This window comes from Babesia bigemina, assembly GCF_000981445.1.
Source record: "Babesia bigemina genome assembly Bbig001, chromosome : II".
Taxonomy (NCBI): Eukaryota; Apicomplexa; class Aconoidasida; order Piroplasmida; family Babesiidae; genus Babesia; species Babesia bigemina.
Window position 1 is genome coordinate 2,278,581 of NC_027217.1, and position 20,608 is coordinate 2,299,188.

The window sequence follows — 20,608 nt, forward strand, 5'->3', positions numbered from 1 at the left end:
CGGCCGCTAGACGTGGTTGCCGACCATCTGGGGCTGCTGGGGCGGCAGCCGGGGCGGCGGCGGGATGGTCCTGACCGTCCGCGCGTAGTAGTGCTGCAGGATCGCGTCCACGTCCGCCGTGGAGACCGAGTCCAGCGTGCCGGAGAGGCGCACCGACATGATGACCAGCGTCGTCTGGTTGCCCCAGAGCCGCATGTCGTCCAGGCTGGCGAACACGCTGGTCTGGTCGCCCTCGTCGAGCGCGACGTTTGCGACGGCGCGGTGCCGGCTGCGCGACTTCACCAGCTGCGATAGGGCGGCCACGGCGTCCACCACGGACGCGGCGTCGCCGGCCGGGTGGTAGTGGCCGGTGCTGATGGCGCTGCGCGGGCCCGCGTGGATGAGGCCGCCGGCAGTGGCGATGCCCAGATCGTTCGGGTACCTGCTGCAGCACTGCTGCAGGCACTTGAACTCGGCCAGCGAGATCTCAAGCGGCAGCGAGTTGTCGACGTGCCGGCTCCGCTGGGACTCCGCGTCGCCCATCACTGCGACGAAGGTCACCACGCCGTGCTCGAGCAACGCCTTGATGTTGGCCAGCAGCGCCTCGCGCGTCTGCCACCAGATCTTCTGCTCCTGCAGCGTGATGCGTTCAAACGCCATGAGCAGCTCGTCGTTGCTGAAGGGCGGCTGCGCGTTCTTGAAGGCGGCCATCAGCCCCGGAGCCTTCTGCACCTGGTCGGCAAGGGAGGCGGTGACGGCGGCGGCGTAGCCGGGCCCGCCGAGGAACCGCTCCAACGCGTCCATCCTGAACGTGACGGGGGCCGAACGTTCTTCTTCGTCCGCTTCCTGGACCCCGGCGAGCTTCTCCCTCACGACGTGCATCAAAAAGATGAGCGAAGGGTTCTGGTCGCAGATCTTGGCGATGTTCTCGTTCGCCGCCGAGTAGATGTACAGGCACATCAGCATCGACGTCACGGTCCACTTCTCGTCCGTGGACCCGAACACGCTCCAGGCGTGCTCGACGCATTGGTCGGCCATCTTCTTCACGAGGTCGCGGACGAACTCCGTAGCCGGCTTGGACTTCATGTTCTCCATGATGCAGATGTTGCCCATCGCGGACAGAATGTAGCACGCCATCGCCGCTGCCGACAACGGCGCCTGGTCGTACACCGCGTTGATGATGTTCCTGAAGCTGCTAATCAGCCACCCGTTCTTGTTCATGCACCGGATCAGGCACAGCAGAATGTCGATGCACGTGCGGACCTTGGAGCCCACAGTGATGACGATTTGGTCCCTGGAGGGCGAGCTCACCGGTGGTACAACCAGCGCCAGCTCCCCCTCAATCACCTTCTGGATGTACCCGCACATCTGCGTGACCATCTCGGAGTCGTTCGACAGCAGGTTGGGCATGTCGACCTTCTGCAAAAAGTCCTGCATCCTGCCGCTGGGAAGGCCACGCTTCTCCAGAGCCGACCGGTCGACGACGGTCCTGGAGGACGCCACGGCTGCTATAGCGTCGTCGACAAGGGAAGCGATATCAACCACTTCAGCCGCCTCCTCGGCGTACGGCTCATCGCGCATTTCCTCAACGACTGTGGCGGAGGCGCTTTCGGCTTCCTCGACGTCGTCATCCTCCTCGTCATCATCGTCATCGTCGTCGTCTTCGTCGTCCTCATCCTCATCGTCATCCTTGGCAGGGGCGCCCGAGTCTGGCTGCTTGCCCGCGACGCCCACATCAGTAATTTTTTCGACATCCGGCTCGGATGCCAGCGTCTCCTCGGCGGACGGTGCGGTGTCTTCCTGCTGCGACGGCTCCGCCACGCTGCCCTCGGAATCGCTTTCGACGGGGATGATGGATTTGGAGAAGGTGCTCTTCTTGTTTGAGGGGATCGCGGTTTTGGTCACTTTCTTCTTTTTCTTCTTCTTACCCAGCTTCTGGGGGTCTTCAACAGCCTTGGGGAGCGGCTCGATGGAGTCCACCTTGGCCTTGCCGGGGTCCACAATGTCGTCCACGTGCACCGCCGGCGGGAGGTACTCCAGCGCCTCGAGCTCCTCAATCTCGCGCAGGGTGTGCAAAAACGCGGTCGTCTCCCTGAGCTTCAGAGTGGCCGGCGAGTCGGTGAGCCTCTTGACCTGCGCGATGATGATATCGCCGGTCCGCTTGTTGATCTTCCGTATTGCGCAGCTCCAGCGGCGCACGTTCTGCACCGTCCTCACGCTGCACTCCTCCAAAATCTGGTACTTCTCAATGTCCTCCTTCTCGTTGGGCGCCAGCTTGGGCAACATGCCCGTTTCCCTCACCAGCGGCAGGAGCCAGTCGAAGATGTAGTGCTGCAGCTGCTTCTTGGCGTCGCAAATCACCGCGCCGTAGCATATCAGGTCGACGGAGTCGGAGCACATCCACTTGAACAGCAGCAACGGGTAGTCGGTGTCGTCGGTGAGCGGGAACGGCGTCGAGGGGGTGCTGCACAGGGATAGCGGCGCGCCCACGATGAGCACCACCAGGTCCGGCGTCTTGGGGTTCACCTGCTTCTTAGTGCCGTCGACGTACTGCGACAGCTCGGAGTCGGGGTGCATGAACGTGAATCGGCGTCTGCCCCTTCTGATGGGGTTGTTGTTGTCCGGCCTCAGGGCATACAGCACGAAGCAATCGCGAGGCAGAGCCTTCCAGCGCATGTTCAAGGTGCACTCGTACTCGTCGGAATCGCAGCGGCCGCCGCAGATGCACTTGGCGCTGCCTTTGGCCTTCTTGCCCTTGCTGGCCTGGACGAACACACTGTCCACGTCAGCCGGCACCTGCTGCTGCAGGAGCCTTCGCAGACCCCAGTACAGATGCTCGACCTTGACGGGGACCTTCTTGCCCGTTTTGGGGCTCACGTACTCATGGTACACCAGCAGCCGCTTCGTGGGCACCAGCTTCTCCTCCGACGCGAAGCCCTCGCAACCGGACAGGTCGTGCGTGGTCACGATGCCAAGCTCCAGGGCGTTCTTGATCCGCAGCGACTGCGCCTCGTTGTACTTCCGGCTTTCCAAAAGCGGGTGCGCGGTGGCCTTGGAGCCGTAGTTCTCGACCTTCAGCATGGAGGCGAACCCACCAGCGACGTTGAAGTCATACCCCAGCGTCTGGTGGAACAGCAGCGAGTTGTATTCGCCCCACCTGCGCAGCTTCGCCAGGGCGCCAGTGCTGCCCAGGCAGTGCGCGCCGTTGGGGTACTTGATGACCTCAGTGAGTTCTGGGAAGAGCTTCGGGTCCGCCGCGTGCGCAGTTTTCTGGCTGATGTTCACGTCGCGAAGCACCTGGTCGAGCGGCGGTATTATGCACGCGCCGGTGTCAACGGTCTTCTTCCGCTCCTTGGCCTTCTGCTTCCGCTTGGCGTCGGCCGGCTTGGCAGTGATGTCCGAGACCTCCTCGGTGAACGAAGCGCACTCGCTCCTCAGCCCGCACGGCCAGGGCTCGCTGTGCGCGATCTCGACAAAGTCCAGAGAGAACGGACCCCTGGACAGCCCGAAGTCGGGGAAATACGAGCTGCCGCCCAGTACAGGCGACACCTTGCACCCGCCCGCGATGCCGTTGCACGAGCAGCTGTCCTCCAGGCTCTTGCTCCTCACCACCAGGTTGCTGTTGGCGATGGTTCTCCTGCACTCCAACTCTATAGCGCCCACGACCTTCGCAACGTCGCCGCACGTGTAAATGTAGTCCAGCACCTGGCTGCCCAGCCCGCGCTCGGCGTCCTGCATATGCAGCAGCATCTTGGTGATCAGCTGCTCGTAGATGTCGCAGAGGCTGTGGCCCACGCCGTTGCCGATGTTGACGTTGGCCACGTCGATGCCGTAGCCGGCCTTCTCCTCGTCGGTGAGCGAGCTTATGGACACGCGCTGCTCGAACGCCGCGTCGTTCCAGATGATGCTGGGCAGCATGGCCTCCATTTCCTCCTTCACCCTAATGCCCGGGTTCTTCACCTCCAGGTACGCCCGCAGTAGCTCGTGCGGCCGGATGTAGCAGAACACCAAAATGTGGTTCTCCCGCAGGAACTTGCGCATTTGCGCCACGGTAGGCAGCTGGTATTTCGCGGCGAAGTAGCGCATGATCCGCAGCTCCTCCGCTATGGTCAGATCGTACTTGGTGTCGTAGTAGTCGAGCAGCTCGCCCTCCAGCAGGTCCGCATTCTGCGATAGCGTGCCGTCGAAAACGAAGAGGTCGCGGCACTGGTCCACCGCTTGGTTGAGCGAGCCCGCTTGCTTCGCGGCGGGGATCGCGCTGGGTTTAACCAGCGAGCTCATCTTGTTCAGCCCCAGCTCGGCCATGGTCGCGCTCGGGTTGTCAGAGATGGCCTTGAGGTACAGGATCGTCCGGCAGTCGTGGGTGTATCGCACGCACGCGTCCCAGATGCACTCGATGAGGAACAGCGCAGACCTCTCGGACGTCGCCTTGAACTCGCGTATGTCAGCGACGCGTTGCTCGTCCTTCAGCTGCATGCTGAGGTTCCTGCAGTCCTTGCAGAAGTACTCCAGGTGGCACCGCAGAATCTGGATGTTGCGGAACAGGATGGTCGACGGCTCGGTCAGCATCGCCTTCAGCTCCTCGCCGGGGAAGCGGCCGTTCTCGGTCAGTAGCATCGCGGGGCAGGTTTTCTCACACCGCCTGCATCCGCAGCCGCACCACGATTTGTCGGTTTCCCACCTGTACACCGCGTTGAGCGCCATGTGCTCGCCGATCTCCTTCAGCAGCACCTCGCAAATGAGGTGGCAGAACTCCTCCTCGAAGTACCGCTCACGCTGCTGCAGGAACTTCACGAGCATCTTGCCGTCCGCGGGGAGCTTGATGCCGTTGAGCACCGTCGTGTTCTCCTTCGACGCGTGGAAGAGCCACCGTATGAACGGCCTTATCGTTTCCGCGCGGTTGATGCGCCTGCAGACCTCCTTCGCCGAAGAGGGCTGTAACACCTTCGTGGCGTATTCCTTGGCGTTCATGTCGTTCAGCGCGCTGCTGCTGTAACCATGCGCCTCGCAGCACGGCCCAAGCTTGGGGTGCCTCTGGCCGACCTTCCGGTTGTATATGATGTCGACGTTGCTGATGTCCAGCGCTTCCGTGTCGTCCTCCAGGAGGGTCTTGACGTCGACAAACTCGTCCTTCTGCACTGGGGCCGGCTCAGCCACTGGCACCAGGTCGACGTCCTCCGACGCTGTGTCGGCAGGTTCCGAAATGCTGCCTCTGGCAGTCACCGCGTCGTTGCTCGGCGAACGCGGCGACATGTAGGTCGGGCTCGCGGAGCCGCGCGGCGTCATGAGCTCCTCCTCGTTGTAGTAGGGCCGCGCAATGGGGGGCTCGGCGTGCTTCTGCGCCATGAGGGCCAGCGCCGGATTCGCGATGTCCTGCTCAGTCACGCCAAGCTGCTGCAGGGTCTCGTAGTAGAGCTTGGGGTTCCACGTCTTTATGTTGCCGCTGAGGTCGATCTCACCCACTTGCAACATGTCAATGTAATCCTCGGCCACGTAAATCGCCGCCGCGCAGAAAAAGTCGCGGTGGCACTTCCACTCGGTGAACTCCATTTTCGTCGACAGCTTCTCCACCCTGCCCTCTCCGATGCGGTACCACGGACCGTCCTCCTCGGGCCTGAGCAGCAGCGAGTGGAAATTCCCGCCGTTGTTCCCAGTGCCGTCCGACCTGATGTCGCCCTCGCGCAGAATGAGGGCGTACAGCGAGTACCACTTGATGTGGGCCGGGTGCCTGGACTTTTTGCCATCGCCGTCGAAGTTGCCGAAACCGTCACTGCCCAGGTCGTCCTGCTCCTCGTCGTCTTCCTCCTCCTCTTCCTCCTCGTCCTCTTCGTCGGAGTACCCGCCGTAGTCCACTGCGCCCGCGCTCCCGCCGGAGTCGCACGTGTTGTCGCCATGGCCGCTCCCCTTCTGGCCCGCCGCCGCAGCGCTCACGTCGACGGTGCCGTTCCTGAAGGCGGAGCCGTCGCGCAGGTTGGTGCAGTCCAGCCTCAGCGGGATGTCGAACAGCTCGCCCTTTTTGGCGTTCTTCGCCGGGTAGAGGTAGAAGAACAGCACCTCGGGGTACTTGGTCATCGTCTTGGTCGTGTTTTCAAGCGCCTTCTGCAGCGAGTGCGAGTGCTTGCAGCGGATGTAGACGTTGGCGATTTCGTTGACGTCGTTGTGGTGGAAAAGCCCGTAGCGGTAGCTCGTGCCGGAGAACAGCGTTTTGCACGTCATCTCAAGATCGGTCTTGTCCGCGAACTCCCACGCCGGGGGGGCCGGCGCGCCTGGGTGGAGACCGGAGTTGGGTGACGTCGGCGCCAGCTTCTGCTCCGTCAGCCGCTTCTGTTTTATGGCGCGCTTGGCCGCCGCCAGGTCCCTCAGAATCATGCTGAACAGCTCGGTGTGGATGTTTATCAGCTGGTCCTGCGTCTCCAGCACCTGCAGGTCGCTCATGTGCATCGCCTTCAGCAGCAGCTTGATGTTCGGCGGCGGCGGCAGGATTTTGTCGAACACGTCGCCCCGGTTGCCGATGCTGAAGCTCAGCGTGCCCGGCAGCAGCTTGAAGTTCGGCTTGTACACGTCGGAGGTCCCGAAGATCTTGCTGGGCCTGGTGTCCGGGTCCTCACGCTGCTCACGCTGCACCTCGGCAGGCGCTTCCTCGGCATCCTCATCTTCACGCGGAAGCCGGTGCTTCAGCTCCCACTCGTACCGGCCCCCGTCGAAGTAGCAGCACTTCGGGTGCCTGAAGTCGCCATCGCCGGCGTTGTAACCCTTCGCGTCGCTGGGCTGCGGGAAGGGGGTGGGGATGTGCACCCTGTTCCACGGGCCAGTCTTCGGGCTGCGGCCACGCCCGCCGTACGCGCCCTGCTGCAAGTTGCTCTCGAAACTGGAACTGGTCGACTTGTCGAGGCCGCTGAGGCTGCCCAGTGCGGCGGTGTCACTGTAGTCTAGCAGACCGTACCCCTTCTTCACGTTCGGCAGCTTCGGCAGCAGCTCGTACAGGTAGTACTTCGACAGCTGCTGGTTCTCGATGCCGGCCAGCTTGTACGTCTTGCAGGCGGCAGCCAGCGGGTAGAGCTCCATGTACGCGAAGGTCTTCTGCAGCGCAACGATGATGCCGTTACCGCCGCTGCTGCCGTCATCAATGCCCTCCGGCGGGTTCCACATCAGCACGCGCTTCCTGAACTCCCTGATGTGGTACAGAATGTGCGTCATGAGGGCGAGCAGGTCCGCGTCGAGCGTGGGCTGCACCGCCGGTATCACGGAGTCGAGGAAACGGAGGATGGTGTGGTTAGACACACCCGGGTACTCGTCCGGTTGCAGATGCATCAGCGTATCATCGGCGTTGATCTCCGTGTAACCGTCGGATTCGTCGTTCGCGGGGCCGTCGGCGGAGAATTCGCCCTGGTCGGGCTGCAGCGGCGGCGCCGGCGGCGTCTGCCCCTGGATGTCGGCGGGCTGCATCGCGGGCTCGCCCACTTTCTGCTGCGCCTTCGCGTATATCCGGTGCACATTTTGCGCGTCCGCGAAGGCCCTCAATTCCTTCTCGCGCTCCTTGTCGCTGATGGCGTAGGGAGGGTCGCCGTGGGGCAGGTCGATGGCTGCATTTTTGCACATGGGCGCGTGCGACTCGTACGTGCACGTAGGGTGGCACGGGACCGGATCGGGCAGCGACGCCGACCGCTTGCACTTACCGCTGGCGTGCTTCTCCTCGTGCGCCTCGGCCGATATTTCGCGCTGCGCCCTGTTGGGGATGTACTCCCACATCATCTGCGGGTGGTACAGCGGCGAGTTGGACCACAGCATGGGGTACGGCGGCTCAGCCTTGCCCCTAACCAGCACCGTGCCATCCTCGTCCATGAAACCGCTCGCCCTCGTCAGGCGGGTGTGCGATATCATCTTCTGCCAGCCGCGGCTCGTGGCGTCGCTCGAGAAGCTCCAGTGCGCCCACGACGTCACCGACTGCTTCGGGTCCTTGAAGTTCACCACCGTCAGCTCGAACCGGACGTTCGGGAACACCCAGTACTGCGGGTACCAGTCCTGCACCGAAGCCTCCACGAAGACAGACAGGTGGCTCGCCTCACTGTCGGTGCCGGCGGTGCCGCGCGGGTGCAGCAGCAGCTTGTAGTGGAACCCCCTGCAGTGGCCTTCCATCGGCGATTCCACGTCGTTCTGGGTTTTGGCTATGCGCCAGAACGAGCGCACGGCGAACTCCACGCCCGTGGACGTGTCGTCGTTCGCCAGGGTCGACTTCGTCTCCATCACCCCGTTGGTGCATACGTAGCAGGGGCACTGCGGGTCGTCGTGGTAGTACAGATCGGTATCTCCGCCATCTTGCGGCGAAGGCTCAGGCGAGTAATCATCCGGGCGACGCTCCGCGGCAGGGAAGCGCCCGTTGTTCTGGGCCGCTTCCCGCTCTCCAGGGAGCACCACCTTTTGAACCTGCTCCATTGCTTGCTGTGCCCACTAATAACGGCAACTTTCCGTAGCAGGGCGTTTCATTTCAGGTTGCGATTGATATATCTCTTGACGGCGGAGCTGCCGGCGGCGTTTGACCGAGCGTCACCGCCACGACATACGCAGCGCCAAGACTCGCAACCACCTGTCTGGGTGGATTCCTGACACCAATGTGCACTTCTAAATGCCCCTAGTGCCCATGCAGGTGCCAGCAGGTACCGGGAAGGCGCTTGAGTCACCGACTCCGTTGCTTTGTGACCGTCTCGTCGATCGCTCCCCGGCAGCGTCCCAGACGTAGCGATAAGCGATTCCTTCGGCGTTGATACGGTTGATAAAATACGCTAGTTGTTTATGTGACTGTGGCTTCCCTGGGTAGGCGCAGACCCGGGCGTGTGACGGGACTTGGGATGGGGGAGGTGGTTATCGCCGTTGAGCAGGGGTGTGCTCCATTTCACGCAATTTAAACTGCCGATTCGCTATTATGCGCGTGCCAGTCGATATAATGCAATCGTGTCCGTTAGATTGTACCGCCCAGAGAACCGTAGACGCCGTTGTCTCTTTGCGCGGCTCTCGACCCGCTCGTATTAGACAGGCCGGTGAAACGGAGATTACGAAGACTTGTTAGATACCACTGAAGTTGTCAACGCTACGCTGACGCTATACGTGGCCGAACCAGCTTCTCAAGGCGCAGCCTCGGCACAGGGCCACTGTCACCGTCGAGTTATGTACAGCAGCCGCAATGCCGCCTAAGGGTGATGATACGCATTTGGCACTGCGGCCGCTGGCTAATCACGATAGATAGAGCCCGAATCACGTATTAACATGCTGCTAGTGCGGCGCTGACCGACCATGCAGACCCAGTATGTTATACCGCCCACCGCCGCTCTTAAAAAGAACCTCAAACGACGCAAATGCCGTTATCACAACTAAAGGCTAAGCAACCACGCTGTATCGCCGTAACCGGACGCTGGGTGCCTGCAGCCACGCAACAACACCGTGGCGACGCCAACCAGCGGCAGACGATGGCAGCAAAGGCCGACAAAACACGCAAATCGCCAGCTATGTGACGCAATAACCAAACACGCAACGCGCAGAAGGCTGCGCTGTGAAAGACGTTGCTTAATGAGGGTTGCTCATTGAAGCTGTTATTGTAGGCGCCGGAGCACCAGAAAAATTGTTAAATGTGCATTGAATGCGGACGCCGCACGGCAATCTTTAGTAAAAGGCGAAAGATTGATGCGAAATGCGGCGACCACTGCGGATATGCCGGGAGGCGGGTTGGCAGCCGTCCGCCACTAGGCCACCACGCAAACCGGGTGACAGCTCAAGCGCACCACATTGATGAGGCAGCAGCAGACGCTGGTGTCTTACGGAGCGAGTCCCGGAGACGCACACCACTTTTCTCAGCGGCTCTCGAGTGCCAGATTGGCACGTGGGAAGAGCTGTTGAGCACTTTAAGCATGTCGATCTACTATGTCGATCAGCCTTCCAGGCGCTTCAGGATCCGCGTCCCGGTTCGCCTGGAGGTGGCTAGGGAGGATGGATCGTACGTCTTCCCGCACATAACCGGCCATTTCATGGATGTCATGAATCTGATCCCGTCAGGATGTGCAGCGGACTCGCCAGAGTTCTCGGGCATATACCGCTGTCACTCTGCCGACGTCTCCGAGGCCGTCGAGCAGCTGCTGAAGAGCTTCGTGCGCAAACTCCTGATGCTAGGATGCTTGTCGCAGAATATGAGCTGGAAGGCAACGTGCAAGGTCGGGTCGGTGATTCCTTTCGGCGGCCGGATGCGGGTGGCACCGACGGTCTTATTCCCTTTGCCGTTTCCCCTGAGCCCGTTCCTGGCCGGTGTTCGCTTTACACCCAGCTTGGTGAGGCTAATAGACCACGTCAGCTGCAACGAACAATGGCTGAGCTCGGCGTTGGAGCCACTGCGTGAGGTGGATCCTTTCATGGCGCAGCTGCTGGACATATGCCGTGACGTCTACCTGTCTGGCAAGCGCCGCCTGCGGGACGACGTGCGTGCCTACATTACCAGGGCTGACTACCTGCTGCACCTGGCTGAGCTGCAGTCTGCGCCCAGCAACGCGTCCAGCTCGGGCAGGATGGAGCACTGCCGAACATGCCACTACGACGTGTGCCTCTGTGAGCTGCGCAACATCGTCGGGGGCACCATCGGCAGCAACGCCGGTTTGATGAGGTCGTTTGAAACGCTGCCAGGCGTGTACATGAGGATGGTGGAGGTGAACACGGTATCGTGCGCCCTGGCCCACCTGTCCGAGCTGGTGTCCCGAGCCCACAGCGACTGCGTGGACGGGATGCTGCGGCAGCGCCTTGCAATCGGCAAGATGGACCACATGGGCATGATCTCCGGGTTCCACAAGCTCCACCTGCAGAATTCGCCCCTGGGGGGCATCGTGGACACCCTCGCCACGGCGCACGAACATTACGTGAAGCGGCACTGCAGCCTCATGCACGACATGCCGCCGTGCATTTTGCAGGTGGTTACGGAGGAGCTCGGCAACTTCTTCGACGTCTACGCTGTGGCGGACGTGCTCGTGGAGAACTACGGCGTCACCGTCAAGGTGGTGACCATGCGGGAGCTGTGCCGTTGGCGCCGCGAAGGGAGGCTCTTCGTCCAAACCGCTTCAGACTCCCCGGTACACCTGGTGGAGCCCAAGCGCCAGTTCAACCCGGACAGTGAGGGCAATCCAGGCCGCCTCTTCATCGCGTGCCCGCCGTTGAACGGCAGCGGCCAGAACGAGGTCATCGTTAGGGAGGTCAGCGTGATTTACTATCGCAGCTGCTATTCTGACGACGAAATGTCGTGCGATCGCGACAGCTGGGACGTGCGACGCTTGTTTGAATTCTCCGATGCCGTCAAGGTGCCATCGGTCCCGGCGCAACTGGCCGGCAGCAAGCGCATCCAGATGCTGCTCTGCGACCCCGCCGTCCGGGCGCAGTTGTCAACGGAGGACACGCTGCCGCCAGACGTATCGCCTACTGGCGCGTCGATATCGCCGGTGTCAGCCGCACTGAACACCTTCAGGAGCGTCAACGTACAGCAGGTGGACCCCTCGCTGGACGCCCACGAGGAAATAGTCAAGGCGGCGATAGAGGCCCCCGCGGGGTTCGTGCTGAAGTCGCAGGCGGAGGGCGGCGCCGAGCTCTATACACACGACAAGCTGGCGGAGGTGCTGCGCAACGGCATGGAAAACGACCGCAGACAGCTCGCCAGATACGTGCTGATGCGCCGCATCAAGCCGCCGGTGCAGCGCGCGGCGTTCGTCAAGGGAACCGAGGAAGATGGCTTCACGCTTAGCGTCGAGCGCACGGTGACGGAGATCGGCATCTACGGCTGCGCCGTCTTCTCAGGGAAGCGCGTTCTCGCGGAGGAATGCAGCGGCTACCTGGCACGGACCAAGAACGAGTCCACCGCCGGCGGCGGAGTCTGCGCCGGGCACGCTGCAGTGAGCTCTTTATTGTTCTTCTAAGCGGTCGTTATTGTACGTTCGAAGTGGATGTGCGGCCGGCACTGCTTAGGTGCGCTGCGCAGCAGAGGCAACAACGGCATGGTTGCAATAGCAAGTCGAAGATCAGGCATATATTTCAACAGCATTTTAATATTTCCATGCGTATGGTCGCAAAGTGAGCTGTGTGTCGTTATGCGCGTTTTTTGGCTTCCTACTCCGACGGATGTGTAAGCACTCCTGAGCAGTGTTCCCTCTTGGCGCGATATCCCGGGGGCACTGGCCGAGTTCCTTTCATTGGTAGCTTACAAGACAACTGACTGCAACAGAAAATCTTATGCCGGTTGCGAGGTGAGTTTTCAGTGGTGCGAACTGATACGCTGTGGATGCATTCTCCTCGGCTGCAGATGTGTATGCCTTTCGGGGCTGTTGCGGAATACGCCAATCGCATTTTGCAGCCCTTCGTAACCCCGTGCACCTTTTAATTCCGCATTTTTACAGTAGTGCGAGTAATGCTGCGAATGCGCTGCAGTCACTGTGCCAGCGGCGTTGACATTTATTTCACACGGTGCCGCTTCATGACTGATTGACGCTATCGCGTCACCCTGTGTGTAGTGTCTTATGTGTTCCATATCTTTGACCGATTTGGTTGTTACATTGCGTTGCAGGCCGGGCTTTTAAAGGAAACGTCACTTCACGCCATTTTACACGATGAAGGCTGCATTGGTGTTTTTGTTGGCGGCGTTGGCTCATGCTCAGCCAGAAATGGACACGTCCGCAGCCACCATTAAGCTCCAGGCTGAGAAGGCCTTCGAACACGACATTGCCGAATACACCCTGAAGGTGCTCTCGTGCCCCTCCGGAACTGGGCTCACTATCACGAAGGCTGAGTGGATAGCCACCTTCTCCGGCCAGCTCGACACTGACGAGAATACCCCGGTTCGCTTGGACAGGACTTCCGACGTAAGGAAGATTTGCCGCGGTCTCAACAACTGCATCCTTAAGCCCATTGCCCACCTCGAGAATGTTGTTGACAAGATCTACCACTTCTTCGGCGTGCCGTTCTCCAACGCCAAGTACACCCTGAATATCAGCGGAATGTGCCAGTCGACGGCACGCAGGCCCACCGGTCGCGAGATGGTCGCCTCCATCGACCCCAGCCGTGACCTCGTCATGGGTTGTGATGAAGGCGAGGTCATCAACCTGTCGTTCGTGCGTGGAGCCGGTCTTTTCCACACCTGGCAATACAGGCACAACTACTGCAACAGGTCGTTCATGGAGAACGCCTTCTACATCTGCCAGAACCAGCGTAGCTGTACCGTCGACAAGTCGCTCTACATCAGTGACACCGTCTGCAACTACCAGGTCATCGACGCCCAGTACTTCTGCCGCCCCTCCTACCACAACGCGTATGTCGACGTGATCAGGAAGAACGGCAACGACGAGATCATCCTCACTGCCGAGGAGGACTCCTTCGTCACCGTCAAGGCGCCCGCCGAGTCCCTGCTGTCCGTCAAGTCGGCCGTCTGGGATGTCGTCGGTAAGGAGTTGGAGGAGGACGACACCAGGAGGAACCGTTTGGATCTCCTGCAATTCTTCTGTGAGGGCCGCAGCAGCTGCACCTTCAGCCCCAGGAGGACTTCCAACGGTCTCCTTGACCTGCACCTCGGTGGTATCACCTCTGACAACCAGAAGCCTTTCGTCTTCAAGGCCAAGTTCGGTATTGTCAAGGGCACCCAGAACGCCGCGGATTCCAACATCAAAACCATCCCGTGCAAGCACGGTCAGACTGTTGCCATGACCTGCCCTAGCGACCGTTACATCCGTGTAGTCAGCGCCCTCTGGGGAGGTGAGGTCACCGACACCGCCAGTCAACCCACCAACATTTTCTGGGAGGAGAAGACCGTAGACGGCAAGCTCTACCGTACCACTGAAATTGGTGCCTTCCTCGACAAGCAGGTGTTCAACAAGAGCGAGTTCACTTTCGACCCGTTCGCCGTTGTTAAGGAGAAGCGCCTGTTGCCCAACATCGAGGGTATCCGTGAGAACGACCACAGCCTCACCGTCAAGTACACGTGCGTGGACCTAGCCAGCAAGCCTTCCGTCTCCGACCTCGGCCTTGTCGACATCAAGTCCCTCACCTCCGACTACGATGAGGAGTACTCCCTCAGCAAGGAGAAGGTCATCCCCTTCGGCTTCAAGAAGAACAACCAGTTGATCGTCATGATCGAGATTCAGGGCACCAGCGAGGTACAGGTTGGCAAGTTCCTCTCTATTCAGCTCCCTGGTGGTGCCGAGGGCAATTACGTTGCCACGCTCCCGCAGAACAACGCCGCCGCCGAGCACAAGGTCGAGCAGCCGTGCGACAACGCCGTAATCAACGTCCTCTTCGCCGAAAACAAGACCATCCACGTCACCACCAACCTTTACCGTGGAACTGAGCTCGTCGCCACCCTGGTGGACGACCTCACCAGCGCGTCTGAAATCAAATTCGAAGAAGAAGTTAAGGACATTGTCCACGCCTCTGGAAACGTTTTGGGTATGCGTGTGTTCTACAAGGACTTCACCCCCCGGTAAAAACAACCAAACAACAGAACTTTTGTAATGTTTACGATTTAACTGGGTTGCGCAGCTCGTTGGTGTTGAGCGTTCATGTTATCCAGCTGCGCTTATTAAGACCGTTGATTGAAAACTCACTGTCCGGCATTTCTCCTCAATGACGCCCTGGAGGTTGGACATTGCCTTGGCCTTTTCGTCGCTGAGCTCGTTTTCGCGGGGATTCTGCAACGCTTACATTTCGTTCGATATGTATTCTATGCGCTTGGTGATGGTGCTCATGGCGTCGTCCTTGCTCTGCGCCGTCAGCACAGGCCCGGTGCTCTTGTAAATCTTGGCATCGGCCTCCAGGATTTGCAGCTCCTGACCACGTCATAAGCAGAAACGCCTCGCCTACCTTCAACACTGCCGTGCACTCGTTCTGCTGCGTAAGCAGCTGCGAATGTGCGGCCGCCAGCTCGCGGTACTCTGCGACGTTGTGAGCCCTGGCGGAGGAAGGCTGCTGCGAAACACGCCCAGACAGCTCGACTTACGCTGCCGCAAATTGTTGACCTCCTTCACTAACGCGTCCATAGTTTGTGCGATATTATAGCGTCTAGGGTTAGATGCAATGCGATGTGCGGGTTGCACGGACGCGGACTCGGCCGTCAGGCGGGTATGCTGCCACCTGACCTATCGGCACCTACTAGTGCGATGCGCGCTTAAACAGCACTGTAGAAAAATTTTTGACAACAGTTTTGCTGTACAGCTGATTGCGATGCCATTGATTTTGCGATTGTCTTCCTCGGCCTTCCGACGCCACGCTTACTGTCGCTCCATGGCCGTTGCCAGTTCATCCACTGAGCGCGATTGCCTGAACAGAGTGTCGCTGATTCCCTCGAAGTTGCGCCGCTGCAACGGCAGGAGTCGCGCCGCCTCGTCCTGAAGCTCCTGGAGCTCGCGGCGACGCAGCGCGGCAAACGTCGAGTCGTTATTGGCGCTCTGGTTGAACTTCAGCACCGGGTAGGTGGAGGGAACCACGTCTCCGGTCAGTTTGAAGAAGTCGAGGAATGCATTGCGGCTCTTGGCTGCGCATGGTTACATATGCGTATAAAAAACTGCCTTAAAACGGCTGTCTCATACGTATAACACCAGACACACGCAGATAACAGAGACACTAGAGCACGGGATACGATATTTGAGTCGATTGACATGCACATCGTACCTGTTGCTTTCTCCTTCAGGGCCAGGCCGACCCTGCCGACCAGGGAGACGACGACTACCAGCAACACACTTCTCGAAAAAAAGTACACCATTACGTTCAAAGGGCGCCCATTGGTATAAAGGATGTGAATGTGCGCGCGATTGTGCTCGGTTACCACAACATCACTCTCACGATGTCGTGTCTTGCCCCGACCCAGGCTAGAAGTCGAAGAAGTTTGCGAGACCCTCGCCGAGAGATGCTTCGTAGTTAGCAGGTGGCATGGCCTTGGGCGCGTTGTCGACGGGGTTACGGTGCCTCCGGTACCAGGATTCACTTGGGTGTGTGTAGCTCCAGGCGGGGTTGACCACTCGCCGCAGCTCACCCAACGCCCGCTCGAAGTCGTCAACGCTCAGCGCAGCCGATAGCAAGTCGCGTATCTCGTGGTGGCGCTGGCAGTGCTGATGCAAAAGTTTGAAGGCGTGGCCGCGGATGCAGCAGGGCGGGTGGTTCGGGTACCTGCATTACGTCGGTTGGCGTGACCGCTGCACCTACTGCCGAACAAGGTCGAGGTACTCCTGCATTATGTCGATGTGGTCGTACGTGCGGCCAGAAAAGAGGTATGGCTTCTCCAGCAGCGCCTCAGACGACATCACTGCGTCGGCGCTGAGCACTTGTAATGCACAGCGCAGGGCGACATACCCGGTGTGTTCGAGACATCGACGAACGTCCTCGAAAGTTTCTATACCTCCATTTGCGATAACTACGCACTCATTTTGTCGCAAATAGGTATGCTCACCCGGTATTCTCACGCGCGACTTTACGATGCGAATGGCCTCCCAATCTGCCTCCCGTGTCAGCTGGCCCTTCTCCGACCTGTGCCTGCCGTGGACTGTCAGCGCACGGCACCCGCTTTGCTATTAAACACATGCATATCGACGCTTATGATGCCTACCTCGAGGCTGTAGCACAAGTTGAGCGTGGATTGTAGCGAATTCTTTTCAACCTTGCGTATCTTGCACGTGACCGGGATCCCCACCTCCTGAGTGATCCTGCTTACGATCCCCCTGTAAAAGCGTGGCGTTTAGTCATGACGCACTAAACTTACGTAACTAGATCGGGTTCATCAAGCAGGTACGCTCCGTAGTGCCCGTCTTTGGCGATGCCCTGCGGGCATCCCAAATTTATGTCCACCGCTGCCACCTTCCCCTTGAGGTGCGCAGCGGCACTAGCCAACGACGCCGCATCATCGCCACACAGTTGTGCGATAAGTGGAGAGTCCTCGGGCGTTGTTTGGAAGTGCAATGCGCGATACTTATCACTCTCAGCGAAGATGCGCCCGTGCAGCATGGGAGTGAACGCCAGCTGGGTGTTGTAACGTCGGCAGAGCAGCCTAAAAGGCAGTTCGCTTTGGTTCACCATGGGCGCAGCTACGTATACCGGTGAGCCCAAAGAGGCCCAGAAGTCATCTTTGGCCTCCATATCATATACATGGATAAGGAGCAGGACCAGTCGCGACAACAATGCCGCAAAAGTACGTTAAGCGTATCACCAACAACCGTCTTCTACTCAAACAAGGATAGCTACCAATGTTTTACGATATCACAATGATCAGCATGTCAACCGGGAATCATATAAACCTTAATCCAAGTCCGCCACTGGCGCCAGAAGTCGTTGGCAACAGTTCACGTTCTGCTGCTCCACAAAACGCAAGAACACTTCATATAGTAACCTCAATGTATCTTTACCATTTAGACAATTATAAGCTAGTTTTGCGGTCCTGGAGTTGCCCAAATGTGCGACGAGTCGAACGCGGGCCTCGGTTATGCCAGGTACACACAACATGTTGTATAACGATAAACAACGATATATGAACCCTGTACCGACGTTATTACGTTGGCAGTCAGCGTTTGTATGCCCTGATGTCAGGAATCTCTCCCCTTTTGAGCCCCTCAAGCATCTCGTAGTCTATGCCCTGAAGGGCGTACGCGAACCTGAAAACAGTCAACGCCACATCATGGAAACCTACTTCATGCGGTTCTCCTTGCGCGTGATAGAACGCGACTGCCGAAAGTACCCTCGCTTCGTGAAGGCGCGTTTGCGATGCTTGGTGTCGGTTCGCACCTTGTTGAACAGATACGCCGGTCCCACATCGTAGATGTGGTAAACGCCCGTCTGCTGATCCTCGACGACGTGGTGCGAGTCCGTTGTCACAGCAGGGAGCTGCACAGGTTGGCGGCGGGTCTCTGGGCGGGGCCCATTTGGCAGCTCGAGGTTAACATGGATGGGAACCTGCAACCGGAATTATCCAATGTCCACTAGGAATCGTTTCCACAAATCGTACACAACTAGCGACACTTTTCAGTACTTACCGGGCATTCTATTTGCGATATGTGGGTGAAGACGCCGTCACTGAGGCGGACGAAGGGATCCTGCAGCGCAGACCACTGAGCTGTGCCGGCGGCGTTGCATAGCACAGGCGGACTCCGTATAGGGGAAATGGGATGCGTTGTGCCTGAATTCCAGCCCATAATAGCATGCTTAGGCATGTCGGACGATGTTGACGCTGGCTTCTGCGGCCATATGCCGACGACCGTTGAAGCCAAATCGGACGGCAGCCGCCGGGTCATGGCGCGGACCGCCAGCATCGCGGTCCTGCTGCCCATAGATTAAAGCGTATATTACAATGTTACATTACACTACGTTTATATTATTATAGTGTAAGTGGCCGTCAGTTTTCTCGCCTTCCCGATGTGGAAGTCTTACACACGGTACAAGAGAATGTCTATCGCATACGGGGTCGCGTGAGACTCCGCAACCACAATCGTCTCCTTACCGTCACTGCATTGATCATCTAAGCCCGAATCGTGTCTTCCCTCTCGTGTTTCGGGGGATCGGCTTAGCATTGCTTTGAGCACTGCGAACACGCCGCTCTGAATCTTCGACGTCGTAATATCGGGGTCAACCAACACCACCGAGCGGCACGGATCCTCACTCAGGAAAGCACTCGGTTTATCGCGGGAAATTCGTTCCCAAGCGCTGAACAGCTCTGCCAACAGCTTCAGCTCTTCCAGACCAAGTGCGCTGAGTCCGCCGGCAGCGTACCCCGCAATGTGCTGACAGATGCAGAACAGTTGGTAGGTGCCCTGTGTGCCCAAAGCCGTTGTGAGGAACGTGCATGCGCGATCATCTGTGGTAGCTGCCACGTCGATGTTGGCAGATTCTCCAGTGAGTGCGAACGCATCAAAAGCCACGCCTTGTGTGCCGTGCTCTATGTACCCACCATTCCCAGGTGCTGCGTTGAAGTTCCTTGCGTAGGAATGGGGAGTCACATGTAGCCTCGTGAAACACAGTGTCAGGTGCCTCAGCAGCCGCGCGAAGAGGCCGCCGTCCACAATTAAGCTGGTGGCTGCACTAAAGCAGACGTTAGCTATGTGTAGGGGCAACACCTGCAAATTTATGACAATTGCGCAAATAATAACACACCTGTTGCGATATGTTGCGATTGACGTAGGCATATCGAGCCGATTTCCTGTCCAGCTCCACCAGCTCCTCAAAACGGCGTATGATTGCCGTTTGCACAGAGTCACGCGTAGAATTACGCGTGATTCCACGCGTTGTATCCCTTATATCCAACCGAGATAGCGCATAGTACACTGTGGACAGCCCCTGAGGAGTGAGCTCCCGCAGCACCCTTGACATGGCCACCGTAAGCTTCTCCAAGAAAGGTTCACAACGAATCCGCAGCTTACCCATGCCGTAGCAAATGTTACTCAGCTCGAGTTCGGATAGACGCAGCGGTTTGCCGCCTTTGACAGTTTCCATCTGCCTGACCAGCTCCGCAGGTAGGTAGTTGTATTTGCCGAAGGTGTACAGCGCAGACGATAGTAGCTTTGGGTTGCTCTCCACGGGAGCGATTGACATAGAGCGGTCCAGGTGCTTGAGCGCGCCATACAGGTCCTTGGCAGGTACGCTGTACTTGAGGAAACCGTGCAACAGCACGGCCAGTTGCTGCGGCAGGAACTGCTCCAGGTGGCTGGGCAGGAACCTATGCACAATGTGGTTAAGCACTGCATCGTTAAGTGCAACATCCGACTTTGCGAAGCTATTCACGACAAGAGAAGCGCCTTGCGGAGTTAGTTGGGATATGACGTTGCGGCCTGTCTCCGGGGCTCCTGGGTCGTTGCCACTCTGCGACTCGGCTCTGAAAATAATAGTCTAAGCACATCTCACACACACCTGTAGTGCGCAACCAGATTGTTCGCTAGCGCGTCGTTTGCGGCGTTCAGAAGGTCGTCAGCGGACAACCCGAGCTTAGACACGCAATTGAGCACCAGCGACAGGTCCTGCTCGTTCATATCCGTAACCAGCCGCCTCGCCACGGGGAGCAGCTGCTCCGCGCACCACCTCAGCTTCCTGGAAACAATGTCCCATTGTGCCTTCGAAGTGGCTTGCGGCTGACTCGTGCACTGGTAAACTTTTGCATACGCATTTAGGACCAGAGAGGCATCCTTTGAGCGCAGCGAGCCTGACCGCCCCAGCAGCAGAACGCGCTGGTGCAGAGGCTGCAGTACAGCTTCGAATCCCAGCTGCCCCTGCCCTTCAAGCCGTAGCGTCGGTGACAGAGACCGGAGCACATGGTCCTCCAGGAAGCTTTTCAAGCATTGTTCTCGGCGGAAATTGGTTGACTGCGAGAGCCGGCCGAAGTTAAGGGCGATGCGGTTGAGCACCTTGGACAGTTGAGCGGAGGTGAACGTGGCGCAGAATCCAGACCATTCGTTACTCAAGGACCTCGCCGCACGGGAGCCCATCGCCACCTGTCTACTCCCCTCGCTCACGGTGAGAGGAGGAGAAGAAGGCGGCAATTGTTGCAGCGTGTTGATGCCGCATTATACATGAATTGCCAGCAACTAAGTCCGGAGGCAGTGATGACGCGACAACTGCCGCCCTTGTTAGGGTGTGTCGGAGTTGGGTCAACCTC

General features: G+C 58.9%; 8 protein-coding genes across 8 annotated transcripts; 2 read left to right on the forward strand and 6 right to left on the reverse strand.

Moving 5' to 3' along the window:
• Window positions 1-6: 6 nt before the first annotated feature.
• Window positions 7-8,412, reverse strand: BBBOND_0210140 (MATH and LRR domain-containing protein; the record flags this gene model as incomplete). The annotated part of the gene is made up of 1 exon (XM_012912593.1): window positions 7-8,412. The coding sequence occupies one exon, from the start codon at window positions 8,410-8,412 to the stop codon at window positions 7-9; it is 8,406 nt and encodes a 2,801-aa protein (XP_012768047.1).
• Window positions 8,413-9,878: 1,466 nt separating this feature from the next.
• On the forward strand, window positions 9,879-11,915 carry BBBOND_0210150 (glutathione synthase, putative; the record flags this gene model as incomplete). The annotated part of the gene is made up of 1 exon (XM_012912594.1): window positions 9,879-11,915. One exon carries the CDS (start codon window positions 9,879-9,881, stop codon window positions 11,913-11,915), a length of 2,037 nt encoding a protein of 678 aa, XP_012768048.1.
• Window positions 11,916-12,602: 687 nt separating this feature from the next.
• On the forward strand, window positions 12,603-14,468 carry BBBOND_0210160 (membrane protein, putative; the record flags this gene model as incomplete). The annotated part of the gene is made up of 1 exon (XM_012912595.1): window positions 12,603-14,468. One exon carries the CDS (start codon window positions 12,603-12,605, stop codon window positions 14,466-14,468), a length of 1,866 nt encoding a protein of 621 aa, XP_012768049.1.
• A 38-nt stretch (window positions 14,469-14,506) lies between these two features.
• Window positions 14,507-15,020, reverse strand: BBBOND_0210170 (prefoldin subunit 6, putative; the record flags this gene model as incomplete). The annotated part of the gene is made up of 5 exons (XM_012912596.1): window positions 14,507-14,554; window positions 14,589-14,649; window positions 14,686-14,810; window positions 14,854-14,915; window positions 14,981-15,020. The coding sequence occupies 5 exons, from the start codon at window positions 15,018-15,020 to the stop codon at window positions 14,507-14,509; spliced, it is 336 nt and encodes a 111-aa protein (XP_012768050.1).
• Window positions 15,021-15,251: 231 nt separating this feature from the next.
• Window positions 15,252-15,742, reverse strand: BBBOND_0210180 (membrane protein, putative; the record flags this gene model as incomplete). Its single annotated transcript, XM_012912597.1, has 2 exons — window positions 15,252-15,514; window positions 15,652-15,742. 2 exons carry the CDS (start codon window positions 15,740-15,742, stop codon window positions 15,252-15,254), a joined length of 354 nt encoding a protein of 117 aa, XP_012768051.1.
• Window positions 15,743-15,848: 106 nt separating this feature from the next.
• Window positions 15,849-17,109, reverse strand: BBBOND_0210190 (dihydrouridine synthase, putative; the record flags this gene model as incomplete). The annotated part of the gene is made up of 4 exons (XM_012912598.1): window positions 15,849-16,146; window positions 16,183-16,544; window positions 16,583-16,694; window positions 16,736-17,109. 4 exons carry the CDS (start codon window positions 17,107-17,109, stop codon window positions 15,849-15,851), a joined length of 1,146 nt encoding a protein of 381 aa, XP_012768052.1.
• A 421-nt stretch (window positions 17,110-17,530) lies between these two features.
• Window positions 17,531-18,293, reverse strand: BBBOND_0210200 (hypothetical protein, conserved; the record flags this gene model as incomplete). The annotated part of the gene is made up of 3 exons (XM_012912599.1): window positions 17,531-17,621; window positions 17,657-17,919; window positions 18,000-18,293. 3 exons carry the CDS (start codon window positions 18,291-18,293, stop codon window positions 17,531-17,533), a joined length of 648 nt encoding a protein of 215 aa, XP_012768053.1.
• Window positions 18,294-18,389: 96 nt separating this feature from the next.
• Window positions 18,390-20,438, reverse strand: BBBOND_0210210 (hypothetical protein, conserved; the record flags this gene model as incomplete). Its single annotated transcript, XM_012912600.1, has 3 exons — window positions 18,390-19,076; window positions 19,114-19,831; window positions 19,867-20,438. 3 exons carry the CDS (start codon window positions 20,436-20,438, stop codon window positions 18,390-18,392), a joined length of 1,977 nt encoding a protein of 658 aa, XP_012768054.1.
• Between the last annotated feature and the right edge of the window lie 170 nt (window positions 20,439-20,608).